Source organism: Poromitra crassiceps (genome assembly GCF_964638095.1).
Source record: "Poromitra crassiceps genome assembly, chromosome: 12".
In the NCBI taxonomy this organism is placed as follows: domain Eukaryota; kingdom Metazoa; phylum Chordata; class Actinopteri; order Beryciformes; family Melamphaidae; genus Poromitra; species Poromitra crassiceps.
Window position 1 is genome coordinate 35,676,040 of NC_139632.1, and position 16,850 is coordinate 35,692,889.

General features: G+C 46.8%; 1 protein-coding gene across 1 annotated transcript in view; it reads left to right on the forward strand.

Moving 5' to 3' along the window:
• Nucleotides 1-754: 754 nt before the first annotated feature.
• The window catches only part of axdnd1 (axonemal dynein light chain domain containing 1), a gene marked incomplete at both ends in the record, with an annotated part of 26,460 nt that continues 10,364 nt past the window's right edge, over nt 755-16,850 (forward strand). Inside the window, 15 exons of the mRNA XM_083648282.1 lie at nt 755-818; nt 1,812-1,951; nt 2,783-2,886; nt 3,263-3,356; nt 4,578-4,663; nt 6,090-6,146; nt 6,713-6,821; nt 10,067-10,188; nt 10,989-11,129; nt 13,274-13,378; nt 13,521-13,641; nt 13,874-13,975; nt 15,432-15,598; nt 16,277-16,346; nt 16,825-16,850. The exon at nt 16,825-16,850 is cut by the window's right edge and continues 209 nt beyond it. Of these exons, the coding sequence (XP_083504408.1) occupies nt 755-818; nt 1,812-1,951; nt 2,783-2,886; nt 3,263-3,356; nt 4,578-4,663; nt 6,090-6,146; nt 6,713-6,821; nt 10,067-10,188; nt 10,989-11,129; nt 13,274-13,378; nt 13,521-13,641; nt 13,874-13,975; nt 15,432-15,598; nt 16,277-16,346; nt 16,825-16,850 (1,508 nt within the window). The remainder of the gene's footprint in view (nt 819-1,811; nt 1,952-2,782; nt 2,887-3,262; nt 3,357-4,577; nt 4,664-6,089; nt 6,147-6,712; nt 6,822-10,066; nt 10,189-10,988; nt 11,130-13,273; nt 13,379-13,520; nt 13,642-13,873; nt 13,976-15,431; nt 15,599-16,276; nt 16,347-16,824) is intronic.

Consider the following 16,850-nt stretch of genomic DNA (forward strand, 5'->3'; position numbering starts at 1 on the left):
AATCAGAGGTAGTCTCCTTCAGGCCAACATGGCGGATTTGCTGTGCGCTGATGTAGAATGAATGAACCTTCGGTTCTATCAATGTAAGCGCTTTGGCTTGACTTGGCTCAGTTCAGCCCTATGGTTCAGCCCCGACAACAAATAGCAAAACGTTCATTTCAACGGAACCGGTATGCAAGCGTTGCACATATCTGTTGCACCACTGTGTGCGTGCGTGCGTGCGTCCGTGCGTGTGTGTGTGTGTGTGTGTGTGTGTGTGTGTGTGTGTGTGTGTGTGTGTGTGTGTGTGTGTGTGTGTGCGCGCGTAGTGAGGCAACCACACACACACACACACACACACACACACACACACACACACACACACACACACACACACACACACACACACACACACACACACACACACACACACACACACACACACACACACACACACACACACATCAAACGAGAGATACCATCAATCAAAGCCCTTGTGCGCATAGTTTCGAGGAAACATGACGTCAGTCTATGCATTCAACCCGGAAACCGTAAGCAAACGGTGCACACCGTTTTGGAGATTGAACATACCCCCCCTTTTTTGGAGTCGCGCGGGGCGTATCCATGGCGACACAAAAGGAGATGATAGCGAACAAGCGCTGAGGAGAGTTGGAGAAGTGACGATTTGTCCGTTAAATAAAAGGTATCTTCTGCTCGCCAAGACTGCATGGTTGACTAAAAAGTGTTAGCGGAGAAACCTCCACAGTCATCCGGTATGTCTGCCTCCACGAAGACGCGTCTAGCGGCCGCCCAGGCCGACACAGGTCATGGAGACACAGGTAAGCTACTCTGCTGCGTCTGTCACTACAGGGGAAACGAAAGCCTGCTGCAGTGCCAGTATGGAGGCAGCTGTCTGGTAGTCTGTCGCTTACTCCATTCTGGTCACTACCTGCCTGGTGGATGATGAAGTAACGTTACCTGAAATCCACACTTGCACTTGAGTAAAAGTATTACCAGAAAATGACTTTGGTAGAAGTTATATGACCCCAGACAGCTAGTAACAACGATTAAGGAAACCCCCCACAGATAATGATTATTATGTTTATTATGATTATGATTATGATTATGATTTGTTGTTGTTGTTGTTGTTGTTGTTACTGTAACATTGGAAACACAAAAAATGCTTGTGGAAACTGTCAAGAACTCGCAGATATGCAACTATTATGCTATTATTTTGTATACATTTCTGATCTTTTCAGTGTGCATTATTGACAGCATCAGTCACTGAGTCTGTGCAGCACCCTTTCATTACAGAGCACACTGAGTCAGTGCAATGCATTCAAACAGAAGATGATAGTGATAGACTTGGCACATTCGTTTTGCAGACATGTTTATAGGTGCAGACATACGCAGACAGACATACACTAATTAAACTGGTTTGTTTGAGTGTAAACTGAGTGTGAACTGGATTGTTTGAGTGTAAAGTGAGTGTGAACTCGCCTGCTGGTTTGTGCGAGTGTGAACTGGTTTTGCTCAGCAGCAGTGAAGATTACAGATGTTTGTGTGAGTGTGAACTGGTTTTGCTCAGCAACAGTGGAGATTCCAGATGTTTGTGTGAGTGTGAACTGGTTTTGCTCAGCAGCAGTGGAGATTCCAGATGTTTGTGTGAGTGTGAAGTGAACTGGTTTTGCTCAGCAACAATGGAGCTTCCAGATGTTTGTGTGAGTGTGAACTGGTTTTGCTCAGCAGCAGTGGAGCTTCCAGATGTTTGTGTGAGAGTGAGCTGGAGCTTCCAGATGTTTGTGTGAGTGTGAACTGGTTTTGCTCAGCAGCAGCGGAGCTTCCAGATCTGCAGCAGCGAGTCCTGGCTGACAGCAGAAAGACTCAAAGCCAGTTCATCCCAGAGGAGCTGCTGGTGTCCCTCAGCTCCACCGTCTGCCCCGGGGACACCAAGGCACACCGCCACACCAAGGTACATGCAGCCTACTCTCCTAATCTCTCAGCTTCCGTTGTTAAAACCGAATTAAAAAAATTAGAGCGTAAAAAAAAAAGGTCTGCATACAGTCAATGTCTCATCATAGACGCTGGGGTAGCTGGCTGGGGGCGTGGTCAGGGTGGGGTAAAAAACAAAACGTTCTCCTCATTCAGCATAGTTAGTATTTAGCTGCTAGCCCAGCTCAGACAGACAGGATCAGGGATTCAACCACCGCAGTAAACACATCTGAACAGACATATGTACCTGCTCTAGAATCCCCAATCATGTAGTGTAGAGCAGCAGCACCGTCCTTTGGTGAGTTGTGATATATGTTGTTGTTTTTTACCCCACTCGTGCGCCAGCCGTAGTAACATTTTGTGGGCCTTCCCACGCAGTCCGACTGTATCTATTGTCCTTTTTCACAGCAGCCACATTGTTTCTAAAAGGCAGGGTAAACACAGGTGCAACCAAAACATTAATGAGGGTTTCCAACTTCCAATCCATTTAGGTGTTCCAGTGCTGGGGCCCTCGTTAATGTTTTGGTTGCACCTGTGTTTACCCTGCCTTTTAGACACAAAATGGTTGCTGTGAAAAAGGCTCAATGGCAGAACTAGGGATGGTGCATTTCTAGCAAAAATACTATTCGAAATGAGCTGGGAACTATTTGACCATTCTTCAAAGATCGCCCAACGTTAGGAGATGGTCTTTGTGCACAGCGTCAGTCTTTTTTATGACTTTGCATATGTCTGCTGTTGTTCAGTAAAAGCAGGTTTGTTTTTGTTACAGGGCTGTGGGATCAGACTAAAAGCAGGTTTGTTTTTGTTACAGGGCTGTGGGATCAGACGCCCGGACGCAGTCTGGCATCACCCGCTCGGACGCAACAAATACAAATACTTCCTGGAGCAACCCACGTCCCTGAACGGAGCCGGCAGGTCAGTCAGACAGACCAGGAGTGTGACAATCTACACGTGTTTGATAGTCATGCACAATGTTGCATTATGTATTATGTTGGTATGTTATATGTTATTTGGATTCAGTCAGATGTAAAGTGTGTAAGTGTACGGTGTCACTTTTATTGGAAAGTATTTGCAGCAACTTCCTAAATGCAAGAAGACTGAATATTTGATCAGATATTTTATTACACTGCTGGTGCTTTGTTTCTTTATTTTAGTTTTTTAAATTGGCCGTAAATTCAGTGCCAGGTAGCATTCAACTGTTAAAGGTCTTGAATGTGCCTGTCTGAAACCTGCAGATATATATACTTAATCTGTGTGCTGTCTCTTTTCTGTGTGGATGGTGTCCATCCAGGGACATTTCCTTCCTGTGTGATGCCATGGCAACCCAGAGGAAGAAGACACGCCTCCCTCCGCTGGCTGAGAGGAATGGCCACGCCCACACCCAGGCAGGCACAGCACCGGTGGCCTTTTTGGCTTATCTGTCTTTTTTTGGGACGGCTCGTTACGCTGCTCATCTTTCAGCCAATCACAAGCCAGGCAAATGTGCCAGCTAGCTTAGAATGCCAGCTGTGAAAAAGACTCTTTGTTAGCCAGCAAGCTAACACCACAAAGCAGGGATGCACGATGATATCGGCACGTCATCGGTATCGGCCGATAAAGGCTTTAAAATGAACAGTGAACATTTCTGCCGATGTGACAGGCCGATAAAATGATGCATTAATTACGCCCAAATGCTCAGTGCTTACATAAATAACTACAGAAAATATACCATATAACTCTGATGAAGACACAGTAGTGTCGAAACGTTAGTTTAATAAAAACTTCATTATATACTTGATCTGTGTGCTCCAGTACCTTTTGGATTACATCCAAATATCTATATCGGAAGTCTGCCTTTTATGAGAAGCACCAGACCAGCCTGCTGGGCTGCAGAGGTTGAGGCGCGCTTAACTACATCCTGCAAGAAAATATACCATGTTTGTTTTACATAACCTAAGTTGGGAGTTTTCGTATTTTGCCCAGTGAATGTGTACAATTTGAAAGCAGCCTATTTATGTCTGCATCTGCAAATGGGCCATCATGATAAGAGTGATAATGTGTTAATTCCACTACAGGAGCGACTTGATGTTCACTGGGAGGGGGGAGGGGGGGGGGGGGGGGGGGTTGCGCACATATATTGGGTTCGATAGCCTAGTTGGAAAATATCGGCAAACAAATCTGCAGAAAAAAAAAAAAAAATCCAATATCGTGCATCCCTAGAGCTACCACAAAGATAATTTTGCATTGAAATACACGTTCCCACATATGTGTTACTGTTAGACTGGTCTCTGCTATTAACTTCCCAGTCTCTGATTGGTAACTTCCCAGTCTCTGATTGGTAACTTCCCAGTCTCTGCTGGTAACCTCCCAGTCTCTGATTGGTAACTTCCCAGTCTCTGCTGGTAACCTTCCAGTCTCTGATTGGTAACTTCCCAGTCTCTGCTGGTAACTTCCCAGTCTCTGATTGGTAACTTCCCAGTCTCTGCTGGTAACCTTCCCAGTCTCTGATTGGTAACTTCCCAGTCTCTGATTGGTAATTTTCCAGTCTCTGCTGGTAACCTTCCCAGTCTGTGATTGGTAACTTCCCAGTCTCTGATTGGTAACTTCCCATTCTCCCTGTCTTCCAGGAGCTGAGTCTCTCAGAGAGTCTGATCCCAGAGGAATATCACATAGTGAAGAACAAAGGGCTGCAGGGCCTGGACTTCTACGAAGAGTCAGTCCAGATTATATTCTGCTTTCTCGTATTTACTGTGACATCCTACCTGATTTTATTCCTGCTCTATATCAGGGTTGCTACGCAGGTCCGGAAAGTCTGCAAAAGTATTACAAATGAATTTGATGATTTCCAGGTCTTGAATAGTTTGGAAATTAAAAGAAAAAGTGTGGAAAAGTATGGAAAATGTGGTTCAGGTCTGATACACACATCATTCTAGCCTTGATGTTGTAGACCCACATTGAGTCCGCAGTTTTTGTTGATGTGAAGAATAATGTTCAGATAAAAGGATGGTCTCATTAACCAGCTGCTGTCAGCATGCATTGTATCAAACTAGAACCAGAGCGCGCTCCTTTCTAGCCTAAGGAACCCTGCCAATCATCTCACATATTTTGATATTTGTCGCTGTGAAGAAGAACAATATTCATCTATACAGCGATATAACCTAGTTAGCAGGTGCAAAATGTCTATATGCGTGAATCACATTGAACACTAGACAACATTTTCGAAACAAATCAAGGTCTAGGACAAAGTATGGCATTTTATAAATTGAAAATGAACCCTGTAATGTGTTTTCAGACTGCAGTCACAGTGATCATCAGTGTGTCAGGCTGCAGTCACAGTGATCAGTGTGTCAGGCTGCAGTCACAGTGATCAGTGTGTCAGGCTGCAGTCACAGTGATCAGTGTGTCAGGCTGCAGTCACAGTGATCAGTGTGTCAGGTTCAGACTGCAGTCACAGTGATCAGTGTGTCAGGCTGCAGTCACAGTGATCAGTGTGTCAGGCTGCAGTCACAGTGATCAGTGTGTCAGGTTCAGACTGCAGTCACAGTGATCAGTGTGTCAGGTTCAGACTGCAGTCACAGTGATCAGTGTGTCAGACTGCAGTCACAGTGATCAGTGTGTCAGACTGCAGTCACAGTGATCAGTGTGTCAGACTGCAGTCACAGTGATCAGTGTGTCAGGTTCAGACTGCAGTCACAGTGATCAGTGTGTCAGACTGCAGTCACAGTGATCAGTGTGTCAGGTTCAGACTGCAGTCACAGTGATCAGTGTGTCAGACTGCAGTCACAGTGATCAGTGTGTCAGACTGCAGTCACAGTGATCAGTGTGTCAGGCTGCAGTCACAGTGATCAGTGTGTCAGGCTGCAGTCACAGTGATCAGTGTGTCAGACTGCAGTCACAGTGATCAGTGTGTCAGACTGCAGTCACAGTGATCAGTGTGTCAGACTGCAGTCACAGTGATCAGTGTGTCAGGCTGCAGTCACAGTGATCAGTGTGTCAGGCTGCAGTCACAGTGATCAGTGTGTCAGGCTGCAGTCACAGTGATCAGTGTGTCAGGCTGCAGTCACAGTGATCAGTGTGTCAGGCTGCAGTCACAGTGATCAGTGTGTCAGGTCATGTTCCGCCCGGTGGTCTTGTTTCAGTAACTTCACGGTGCAGCTGCAGGACCAGGACCAGAGGCTCAGGGTCTTCCCTTCACTGTGAGTACAAACACTTACAATCTGAATCAATTCAACCCAGTTAAATATGATGGTAACACAACACACATTCACCATGAACTAGTTGCTCATTAGCATGCATATTAGTAGCATATTAGCATTATTAGTTTATTAATCATTATAAAGCACTTATTAATGCCTTATTCTGCATGATCATATTCTACAACTACTAGGCCATTAACTTAAGATTTATCCCTCAATAAACTCCTAATTACTGTTATTAATTTAATGAATGTTCATTATGGTCTTAGCTCAATATTTACAACTTCTTTCCTTACTATCAATAAGCAGTGATTAGGAGGTTATTGAGGGGAAACTCTTAGTTAATGGCCTAGTAGTTGTAGAATATGATCATGCATAATAAGGCATTAATAAGTGCTTTATAATGACTAATACACTGCCAATATGCTACTAATATACATGCTAATAAGAAACGAATTAATGGTGAATGTCTACCTTAATATAAAGTGTTACCAAAATGTGAATTCTGGAGCATTTCTAACGTTCAGTAGCTGTATTTAAACAGAGTTTTTGTGTGTCTGGTCCAGGAGGCCCAGCGGCAGAATGGAGGCAGTGCAGCTGATGAAGATGATGGATCATATGCTTAAGAAGGCCGGGGTGGAGCAGCAGAGTGAAGAGCTGACCGAGCTCTCCCAGGTACACAGACAGGCAGGCAGACAGACAGACAGACAGACAGACAGACAGGCAGGCAGGCAGGCAGGCAGGCAGGCAGACAGACAGACAGACAGACAGACAGGCAGGCAGGCAGGCAGACAGACAGACAGACAGACAGACAGGCAGGCAGGCAGGCAGGCAGACAGACAGACAGACAGACAGACAGGCAGGCAGACAGACAGGCAGACAGACAGACAGACAGACAGGCAGGCAGGCAGGCAGGCAGACAGACGGAGTGAGAAAGAGACAGGCGGGCAGAGAAACAGACAGCAAGGCAGTTAGGTAGACAGGCAGACAACAAAATGTCCATCATTTAACATGCAGACTTGTGACACTTGTGAACAATTGTTACTTTCCCGCAGTTTTTTTTATGTAAATATATACATATCTTAGCCTAAATCACAAAGGGGAAGTATGAGACACAGATTCAAGCAGTTTCCCCAGATTAAATTCTGTAGCGAAAGTAGAACTTTACTGAGACATGCAGCTTGAAATAAATATCAATATACACCATTATATAACAAACATTTAAATATTGTATATATTATAGAGGATTCACATGAACCGGTCTGCAGAGAGCCAGGAAGAGAGAGTCAAGTGTAGACGTGCCGTATAAAAAACGATAGACCTCGACCCCGTCAAATTGATTGAAATGACAGCGCAGACACCATGTACAGTCTGTCCTGTAGAGCTGCTACTATTAATCTATTCATCCATTAGTTCATCCAACTATTCAATTAATCACCAACTATTTTGATAATCGATTAAGTTATGATTTATGATTTATTTACTTTTTTTTTTTAAAGAAAGTCAACATTCTCAGATTCCAGCTTCTTGAATATAAATATGTTCTTGTTTCTTGACTCCTCTATGACAGTAAACTGAATATCTTTGGGTTGTGGACAAAACAAGACATTTGAGGACATCATCTTGGACTTTAGGAAACACTGATCGACATTTTTCACCATTTTCTGTCATTTTATAGACCAAACAACGAATCGATTAATCGAGAAAATAATCGTTAGTTGCAGCCCCACTGTCCTGTAACTCCAGATAGAGGAACCATATTTGCAAGGAAGTGACACTACAAGGCATGTGTGTTAGTGCCACAGAGGAAGGCATGTGTGTTAGTGTCACAGAGGAAGGCATGTGTGTTAGTGCCACAGAGCAAGGCATGTGTGTTAGTGCCACTGAGCAAGGCATGTGCGTTAGTGCCACTGAGCAAGGCATGTGTGTTAGTGTCACAGAGGAAGGCATGTGTGTTAGTGCCACAGAGGAAGGCATGTGTGTTAGTGCCACAGAGGAAGGCATGTGTGTTAGTGCCACTGAGCAAGGCATGTGCGTTAGTGCCACTGAGCAAGGCATGTGTGTTAGTGTCACAGAGGAAGGCATGTGTGTTAGTGCCACAGAGGAAGGCATGTGTGTTAGTGTCACAGAGGAAGGCATGTGTGTTAGTGTCACAGAGGAAGGCATGTGTGTTAGTGCCACAGAGGAAGGCATGTGTGTTAGTGCCACAGAGGAAGGCATGTGTGTTAGTGTCACAGAGGAAGGCATGTGCGTTAGTGCCACAGAGGAAGGCATGTGTGTTAGTGTCACAGAGGAAGGCATGTGTGTTAGTGTCACAGAGGAAGGCATGTGTGTTAGTGTCACAGAGGAAGGCATGTGTGTTAGTGCCACAGAGGAAGGCATGTGTGTTAGTGTCACAGAGGAAGGCATGTGCGTTAGTGTCACAGAGGAAGGCATGTGCGTTAGTGTCACAGAGGAAGGCATGTGTGTTAGTGTCACAGAGGAAGGCATGTGCGTTAGTGTCACAGAGGAAGGCATGTGTGTTAGTGTCACAGAGGAAGGCATGTGCGTTAGTGCCACAGAGGAAGGCATGTGTGTTAGTGTCACAGAGGAAGGCATGTGTGTTAGTGCCACAGAGGAAGGCATGTGTGTTAGTGTCACAGAGGAAGGCATGTGTGTTAGTGCCACAGAGGAAGGCATGTGTGTTAGTGCCACAGAGGAAGGCATGTGTGTTAGTGTCACAGAGGAAGGCATGTGTGTTAGTGCCACAGAGGAAGGCATGTGTGTTAGTGCCACAGAGGAAGGCATGTGTGTTAGTGCCACAGAGGAAGGCATGTGTGTTAGTGCCACAGAGGAAGGCATGTGTGTTAGTGCCACAGAGGAAGGCATGTGTGTTAGTGTCACAGAGGAAGGCATGTGTGTTAGTGCCACAGAGGAAGGCATGTGTGTTAGTGCCACAGAGGAAGGCATGTGTGTTAGTGCCACAGAGGAAGGCATGTGTGTTAGTGCCACAGAGGAAGGCATGTGTGTTAGCGCCACAGAGGAAGGCATGTGTGTTAGTGCCACAGAGGAAGGCATGTGCGTTAGTGCCACAGAGGAAGGCATGTGCGTTAGTGCCACAGAGGAAGGCATGTGTGTTAGTGCCACTGAGCAAGGCATGTGTGTTAGTGCCACAGAGGAAGGCATGTGTGTTAGTGCCACAGAGGAAGGCATGTGTGTTAGTGCCACAGAGGAAGGCATGTGCGTTAGTGCCACAGAGGAAGGCATGTGTGTTAGTGCCACAGAGGAAGGCATGTGTGTTAGTGTCACAGAGGAAGGCATGTGTGTTAGTGCCACAGAGGAAGGCATGTGTGTTAGTGCCACTGAGCAAGGCATGTGTGTTAGTGCCACAGAGGAAGGCATGTGTGTTAGTTCCACAGAGGAAGGCATGTGTGTTAGTGCCACAGAGGAAGGCATGTGCGTTAGTGCCACAGAGGAAGGCATGTGTGTTAGTGTCACAGAGGAAGGCATGTGCGTTAGTGCCACAGAGGAAGGCATGTGTGTTAGTGTCACAGAGGAAGGCATGTGTGTTAGTGCCACAGAGGAAGGCATGTGTGTTAGTGCCACAGAGGAAGGCATGTGTGTTAGTGCCACAGAGGAAGGCATGTGTGTTAGTGCCACAGAGGAAGGCATGTGTGTTAGTGCCACAGAGGAAGGCATGTGTGTTAGTGTCACAGAGCAAGGCATGTGTGTTAGTGCCACAGAGGAAGGCATGTGTGTTAGTGCCACAGAGGAAGGCATGTGCGTTAGTGCCACTGAGGAAGGCATGTGTGTTAGCGCCTGCTCTCATTTTTCCTGTTGTCATATCGATGTCGGTAGCCTATGAAGAAACACAGTGTGGATGTAAAGGGCTGTGCAGATGTGTGCAGACGAGGAACAGTGTGGTGGGTCATGTGTTGCAGATGGAGGGTCTGTTGGAGCTGGTGCGGGCCGAGCAGAACATCTACAACACGGTGTTCCACGAGCTCATCCGCCAGGTCAGCGTGGGCTGTGCAGAGAGAGGACAGCTGCTGGCCAGCCTCAGGTCAGCACCAAAACACACCGTAACACTACAGTACCAAAACACACTATAACACTACAGCACCAAAACACACTGTAACACTACAATACCAAAACACACTGTAACACTACAGCACCAAAACACACTGTAACACTACAATACCAAAACACACTGTAACACTACAGAACCAAAACACACTGTAACACTACAGCACCAAAACACACTGTAACACTACAGAACCAAAACACACTGTAACACTACAGCACCAAAACACACTGTAACACTACAGCACCAAAACACACTGTAACACTACAGTACCAAAACACACTGTAACACTACAGCACCAAAACACACTGTAACACTACAGCACCAAAACACACTGTAACACTACAGGACCAAATCACACTGTAACACTACAGCACCAAAACACCCTGTAACACTACAGAACCAAAACATTGTAACACTACAGGACCAAAAAATAGTATCACTCGAGGCGTCTGGGTCCTGGTGGTGCAGTGATAGATTCCCTGCCTACCAACAAATTCCCCCCGAAGAGCCACCCCAACTGACCAGTGGAGGCGCCAGTGCAGCGACCAGGACTCATAGCCTACCGCCTTCCCCCCCGCAGACACGGCCAATTGTGTGTCTGTAGGAACGACTGACTAAGCTGGAGGCACCGCTGCCGGGAATTGAACCCGGGTCTCTGTGGTGGGAGAGCTTTGACTTCTACACTACCCAGACAAACCCCCCCCCCCACACACACACACACACACACTGAATGTGTTCAGTCCGTTGAGCGGCCGTTGTGTGTTGTGTTGTTGCAGACAGAGGTACCAGTCTCTGCTGGAGCGAGTCCCCCGCAGGCTGAAGGCTCTGCACACAGAGGCGCTGGCTCAGCGGGCGCTCGACCGCCGGCTCACCGAGGAGATCCTCCGCTTCAAGAGCTCCGCGCAGCTGCTCCACACGTAGGCCATGCCTCCAACACAGGCCACACCTCCAACACTAACCCTCACACCTCAACTTTACCTAATGAAGAATGTTTGTTTTTGTTGTGGCGGCCATCTTGATGCCCAAATGCAGCACACAGTAGCTGTTTTTACAATGCGTGCAAGTCTATGACTGTTCAAAACCATGAACAACAACTCTCTCTTTATCTAGTCTTTATCTCTTTTGACTACTCTTTCATACTTTAAGCTAGACACTCCATTCAAACTTTAAACGGGTCGCCACTTTTAGTACTTTATTACTCTTATTCAGCTCTTTGCTACCTTTTGTACTTTTTGAAAAATTACAGTTTAAATTATACCTATTTCAACCTTTATAATGGGAGCTTATGGAGCCAAGCTAGAGCAGTGATGTCATAATTCACTCTAGCTGACTGCAGGCTGCACTTTTGACTAGACTCACATTTTAAAACGGTGACACTTCACACAGCTTTAAAGAGCATGGAGCAGGGTAATTCCTTTGCTAAATGTATACTTAACCTTGTCCCTATGTCCATTTGAAAAGTTAATGCATCATTAAAAAAAAAAAAAAAAAAGTTTGAAAAAAAGAATGGAGAAAAACACCTTCCTTTTTCAGAAGGAAATAACAGACTTTTATTCTGACAAGAAAAAGCCTGCTACATCACAGTGGGGAGTGGCTCCCGCGTGCGTGTCTCCCTATCCCCTCCCACTGTGCTTGTCTGCGCAGACACGCTCTATCTCTCTCTCTCTCTCTCTCTCTCTCTCTCTCTCTCTCTCTTTCTCTCTCTCTCTCTCGCTCTCTCGCTCTCTCGGTGTGTGTGTGTGTGTGTGTGTGTGTGTGTGTGTCTACGCTGTGTGACACGCTCTCTTTCTCGTCTCTCTTCACTCGAGGGAGGGGGAGGCTGCGGCTCCTTCCTCCCCAAGCAGCACAGCACAGCACAGCACAGCACAGCACCGCTGCTCTGCTCTGCTCTGCTCTGCGCCGCGCCGGGCTGTCTGCAGCCTGGGGTCCGCTCTGCTGTGCGGGAGAAAGAAGGAGGAGGAGGAGGAATGCCCGGGCTGTGAAACTGCCACCTCCACAGCCAGCCACCTCACACACCCCAACTGTTTAATAGTGCCCGGCTCGCATGCCTCTCGGTCGGCTGGCCGGACAATATGCACCCCGCTGCAGCAGCAGCTTCGGGAGGTTTTCTCACTGTGTTCGGGACTTCGGCTCTAACTCGGCCAGATGGCTGGACACGAGTGATACGTCACTTTTGCGCGCGTGTGTGTGTGTGTGTGTGTGCGTGCGTGTGTGTGTATCGAATTACAGTCCGCACCTCGGCCCGCCTCCGCTCACTTGCTTTCTCAACTCTCTCCGCGGTCCGTTGTTTCGTAGCTGGGCTGTTCCTGCTCTCTTTCACTGTCAAAATTAGGCTGAGGCCATCATATGCATGTGCATAAACATTTGCTACCTCCTCTTCCTCCTGAAAACCGGCGTTAGCATCCATAGTGTGTGACTGACAGCCCTGACCTAAGTGACGACAGACAGAGGGACAGACGGTCATGCCTGGCGACTCCCCACTGTGACGTCAGAGTTTTGGGATCCAAGATGTCAAAATAAAAGCTCAAAAAGTAAAACGACCCCAGAAGTCACTGTAGTGTATATGTAAATGTCTTAATGTGAAAATCGAGTTCCTCCATAATTCACCTACACATTGACTGATTGGGGTCTCTAACCTGCCCCATGCTCTTTAACACTACATACATATTATACATCAAACCATTTAGCTACTTCTGCTCTCCCTCACAATGTCAAAAGATAAGCGATGTAATGTAGCGATAGTTTTTGAGATATGAACATTTGTTTGCCACTAGTGTTCAATGGTTCCAATCTGTTTCCAATGACGCAGCAAATAGAGGCAATCAGATTGGGCATCAAGATGGCAGCCACAACAAAAACGTCGCAAGTCATGAACATGCAAAGAGGTTGTTTTTTTGGTTGCAAAAATCCTTTTATTGTGAAAGATTCTCAAGTGAAATTCGTGTGTAACTGTGTGTGTGTGTGTGTGTGTGTGTGTGTGTGTGTGTGTGTGTGTGTGTGTGTGCGCGTGTGCGCGTGTGTGTGTATGCTTGCGTGCGTGCGTGCCTCTCTCTCTCCTCAGCGAGTTGTCCAGGATCAGAGAGCATGACACCTCGGTGTCCCAGCATGCCGAGCGGGCTCAGCAACAGCTGGCCGAGGCGCTGCAGCAGGCGCACAGCAACTCAGAGTCAGTCAGAGTCACACACACACACACACACACACACACACACACACACACACACACACACACACACACACACACACACACACACACACACACACACACACACACACACACAGAGCAGTGAGATGTACTGTATGGTCCTCAGCCTGGTGCAGAGTTACCACCAGCTGTATGAGATGCAGAGGCATCGGCTGGAGGCTCAGCTGCTGCAGCTGAGCGAGGAGAGAGACGGCTGGAGCCGGGCCACCTTCAGCCTGGCCCTGAAGGTCAGTATAGATGCTTTTCCACCGCATGGTCCTGGCTCTGGTACCTGCTACTTTTTTTTGGCAGCACCTCCGTCAAGGTTCCAAACGACATGATTTGACGTGAAAACACTGCAGACTGCTGATTGGTCAGAGGGAATCGTCATCATTGCGTGACACAGGGCATCCTGCACAAACACGCCATATTTAAATGTAAACTGTAAAGGTAGGGAGTGTGTTGTGTTGTTGTGGTCAGGTGATCAGCATGAAGAAGCTGCAGCTGGTCAGCAGGCTGCATGTGAGCGAGCAGAGCTGGAGCAACACCGCACGACACTGCAGCGGCGTCCTCACCGCCAAGGTAACTCCTCCTCTTCCTCTTCACTTTCAAGGTAACTCTGCCTCTTCATCTTCACCTCCAATTCAGTTGCGGCTCTCAACACAAAACAAACACACTTAAAACAGACAAAGAAACCATTAAACTAATTAGCCTAGTTACCTATGCTAGCACAAAAATCAAGGATAAATGACCAAATCGGTAAGTAAGTAAAATAATCGACCAGACAAAACTTGCATGCAAATACAAGTGCACATGCAAATTCTGCTTTTGAGTTTTGACATTTTTACCTGTACCTGTACCATATGTATGCACTGTAATGTTACTACTGTGTTATTCTGGACTATATCAATATGTGAATTATGGAAATTTCTTAACTTCCTGAACAGCAGTTTTTTCTGTCCAGATGTTTGATTGTTTTCTATACTTTATATTATTTTACCCATCCCCACCCTGCTACTACAGAAGACCCTTAGCTAGAAGGTCCTGGGGTTGATTTACACCTGGGACGCTGTGGGCGCTGAGGGTTAAGTCAAGTTATCCATTTATCCCCACGGGGAAATTCATCCTCTGCATTTGACCCATCCTCTACTAGGAACCTTCCTAGAACTAGGAGCAGTGGGCAGCCACTGTGCAGCGCCCAGGGACCAAATCCAGTTCTTTTGCCAGTGCCTTGGTCAGGGGTACTGACAGGAGTATTAACCCTAACATACATGTTGTGTCTCCATGTCCTCAGTGCCCACTGCCCAGATGGACTCGTCAAAAGGGCCTTTCTGTGTGGATTTTGCATGTTCTCCCCCTGCATCCCCTGGGGTTTCCTCCAGATAGGACCCCCCCCCCGCTAAAAACATGCAATAAATAAATAAATACATAATTAAATAAATAAATCACCAAGATTGACTAAGCATATCGATTTTAGAGTGTATTTTCTCCCGCGGACTGTGTGGGCGTGTCCCGTCTGCAGCAGGTCTCCGAGAGAGAGAGAGAGAGAGAGAGAGAGGGAAACGGGGAAACGGAGACTCTCCGTTTCCCTCTCCGTCGGAGAGAGAGAGAGAAGGAAAGAGAGTGTGTGTGTGTGTTCGCGCGTTGCTCGGCACATAGCCTACTGACAGAGAGGAAGAGATCTCTGCCGCTGCGAGTGCACAGCGCTACTGTGTGTGTCAGTGTGTGTGTGCGCGCGTGCATGCGTGTGTGTGATTCGATTAAATCTTATGACGTGATAAGATCATGCATTTTAGCACCGTGCGCACCGCTCTCTTCAATGAGGAAGTGGAAATCCAGACCTTCTAGAAAAGTGTTGATTTTTGGAGTTAGGGTTGAAAGTAATGTCAACTACCGGTACTTTCTGAACCACACAATTACTCACATAAGACCCTAAATTTAATAGTTAGAAGGTTTTTGTGGATTTTGGTTTCCAGGGACTTTAACAAACTGCTGTATGTAACCTCCTCTGTGGTTAAACTCTGATCGCCCCCTGCAGGACACTGAGGACCTGAGCGTGGTCCTGGAGCTCACTGACCTCTGGAGAGACCAGCTGACCACCTTCATGTCCCAACTGGGAGAGACTGAGCGCGCTCAGTGTGAACAGATCCACGGCATCCAGCAAGACATCGCCAAGTGGCTCGCCTTCTGCTCCGAGAAGAACAGGTGACGAGATGAGAGCTTTGACTTCGATCAGAGGTTTTCAAAGTGGGAGGCGGGCCGCTCCAGGGGGGCTCCAAACAGTTTCAGGGGAGGCTCAGTGAATGGAAGTGAAAAACATGTTACATTAGTTATTTGTTCTCAAAAGGAGATCACATAGAATAGCCTAAATGTGTGTGATTTGGTTAAATAAATACAGTACATTTGGGGAATTTTACTGCTTTTCCCACTTTCCCAGAGTCAGAAGCAAATAAATGCCTTCAGACAGAAACTTTTGATCTATTTGGTGTAGTCTGAAGTATGTCAAACAGCAATATCAGGCTATCTTGGCTCAATCGTTGAGTGTCTATGGGATCAAATAATCCCATAGGCATCCAGGAATTGAGTTAAACTAAGCAAATACACTGTCTGAAGGGAGGCCCACAGTCTCAGACTTTGAAAACGCCAGATTTAGACCATTTTCACACCAATGACCAGGGTCAGACCAGGGTTAGTTGACCCATGTTCAACCGTTCTTTTGTCAATTCACAACAAGTCAGTCCACAGTGGTTCATCTCTGGTCATGAGAATTCACATAGGACCCTCAGACCAAAATACATTGGGACGCAATTGGATAGTCTGTTTTATATGATGATATTTGTCCAGTGTGTTTTCTGATGTGAACATGGTGCTTCTCTTCTCCAGGAGTCCAGAGCCCAAGTATGAGAAGGTCTCACAAGAAGAGATCCATGCTGACTTGATGCAATGGTCACATGTAAGACAGTACTGTTACCTTCTGTGTGTGTGTGTGTGTGTGTGTGTGTGTGTGTGTGTGTGTGTGTGTGTGTGTGTGTGTGTGTGTGTGTGTGTGCGTGTGCGTGCGTGCGTGGGTGTGTGTATGTGTGTGTGTGTGTGTGTGTGTGTGTGTGCGCGTGCATGATTGCGTGTCTGTCAGTGAGAGACAGTGTGATGGTGTCCATGTTTCAATGCATATTCACTGTTCCCTTTAAAAACGGTTAAACCTTCATTCAGACAGCTTCACTTCTCATCACAGCTCCACCCCCCCTAATCTGTCTCATATGTTTTCTCAATTATCTCACCTGTCATCACTGTAAACATATATATGTGTGCCTCAAGTGGCTATTCGAGGAACTGCCGTTTTTGGCACTTCCACATTGGCCTAATCTTTTAACCCCGGAGGTTGGAGCTTGGTGCCCGTCCTGCATTCTTCCTCTGTGGTTTATTCCCGGCAGACAATGACGCTGCAGTGCGAGCGTTA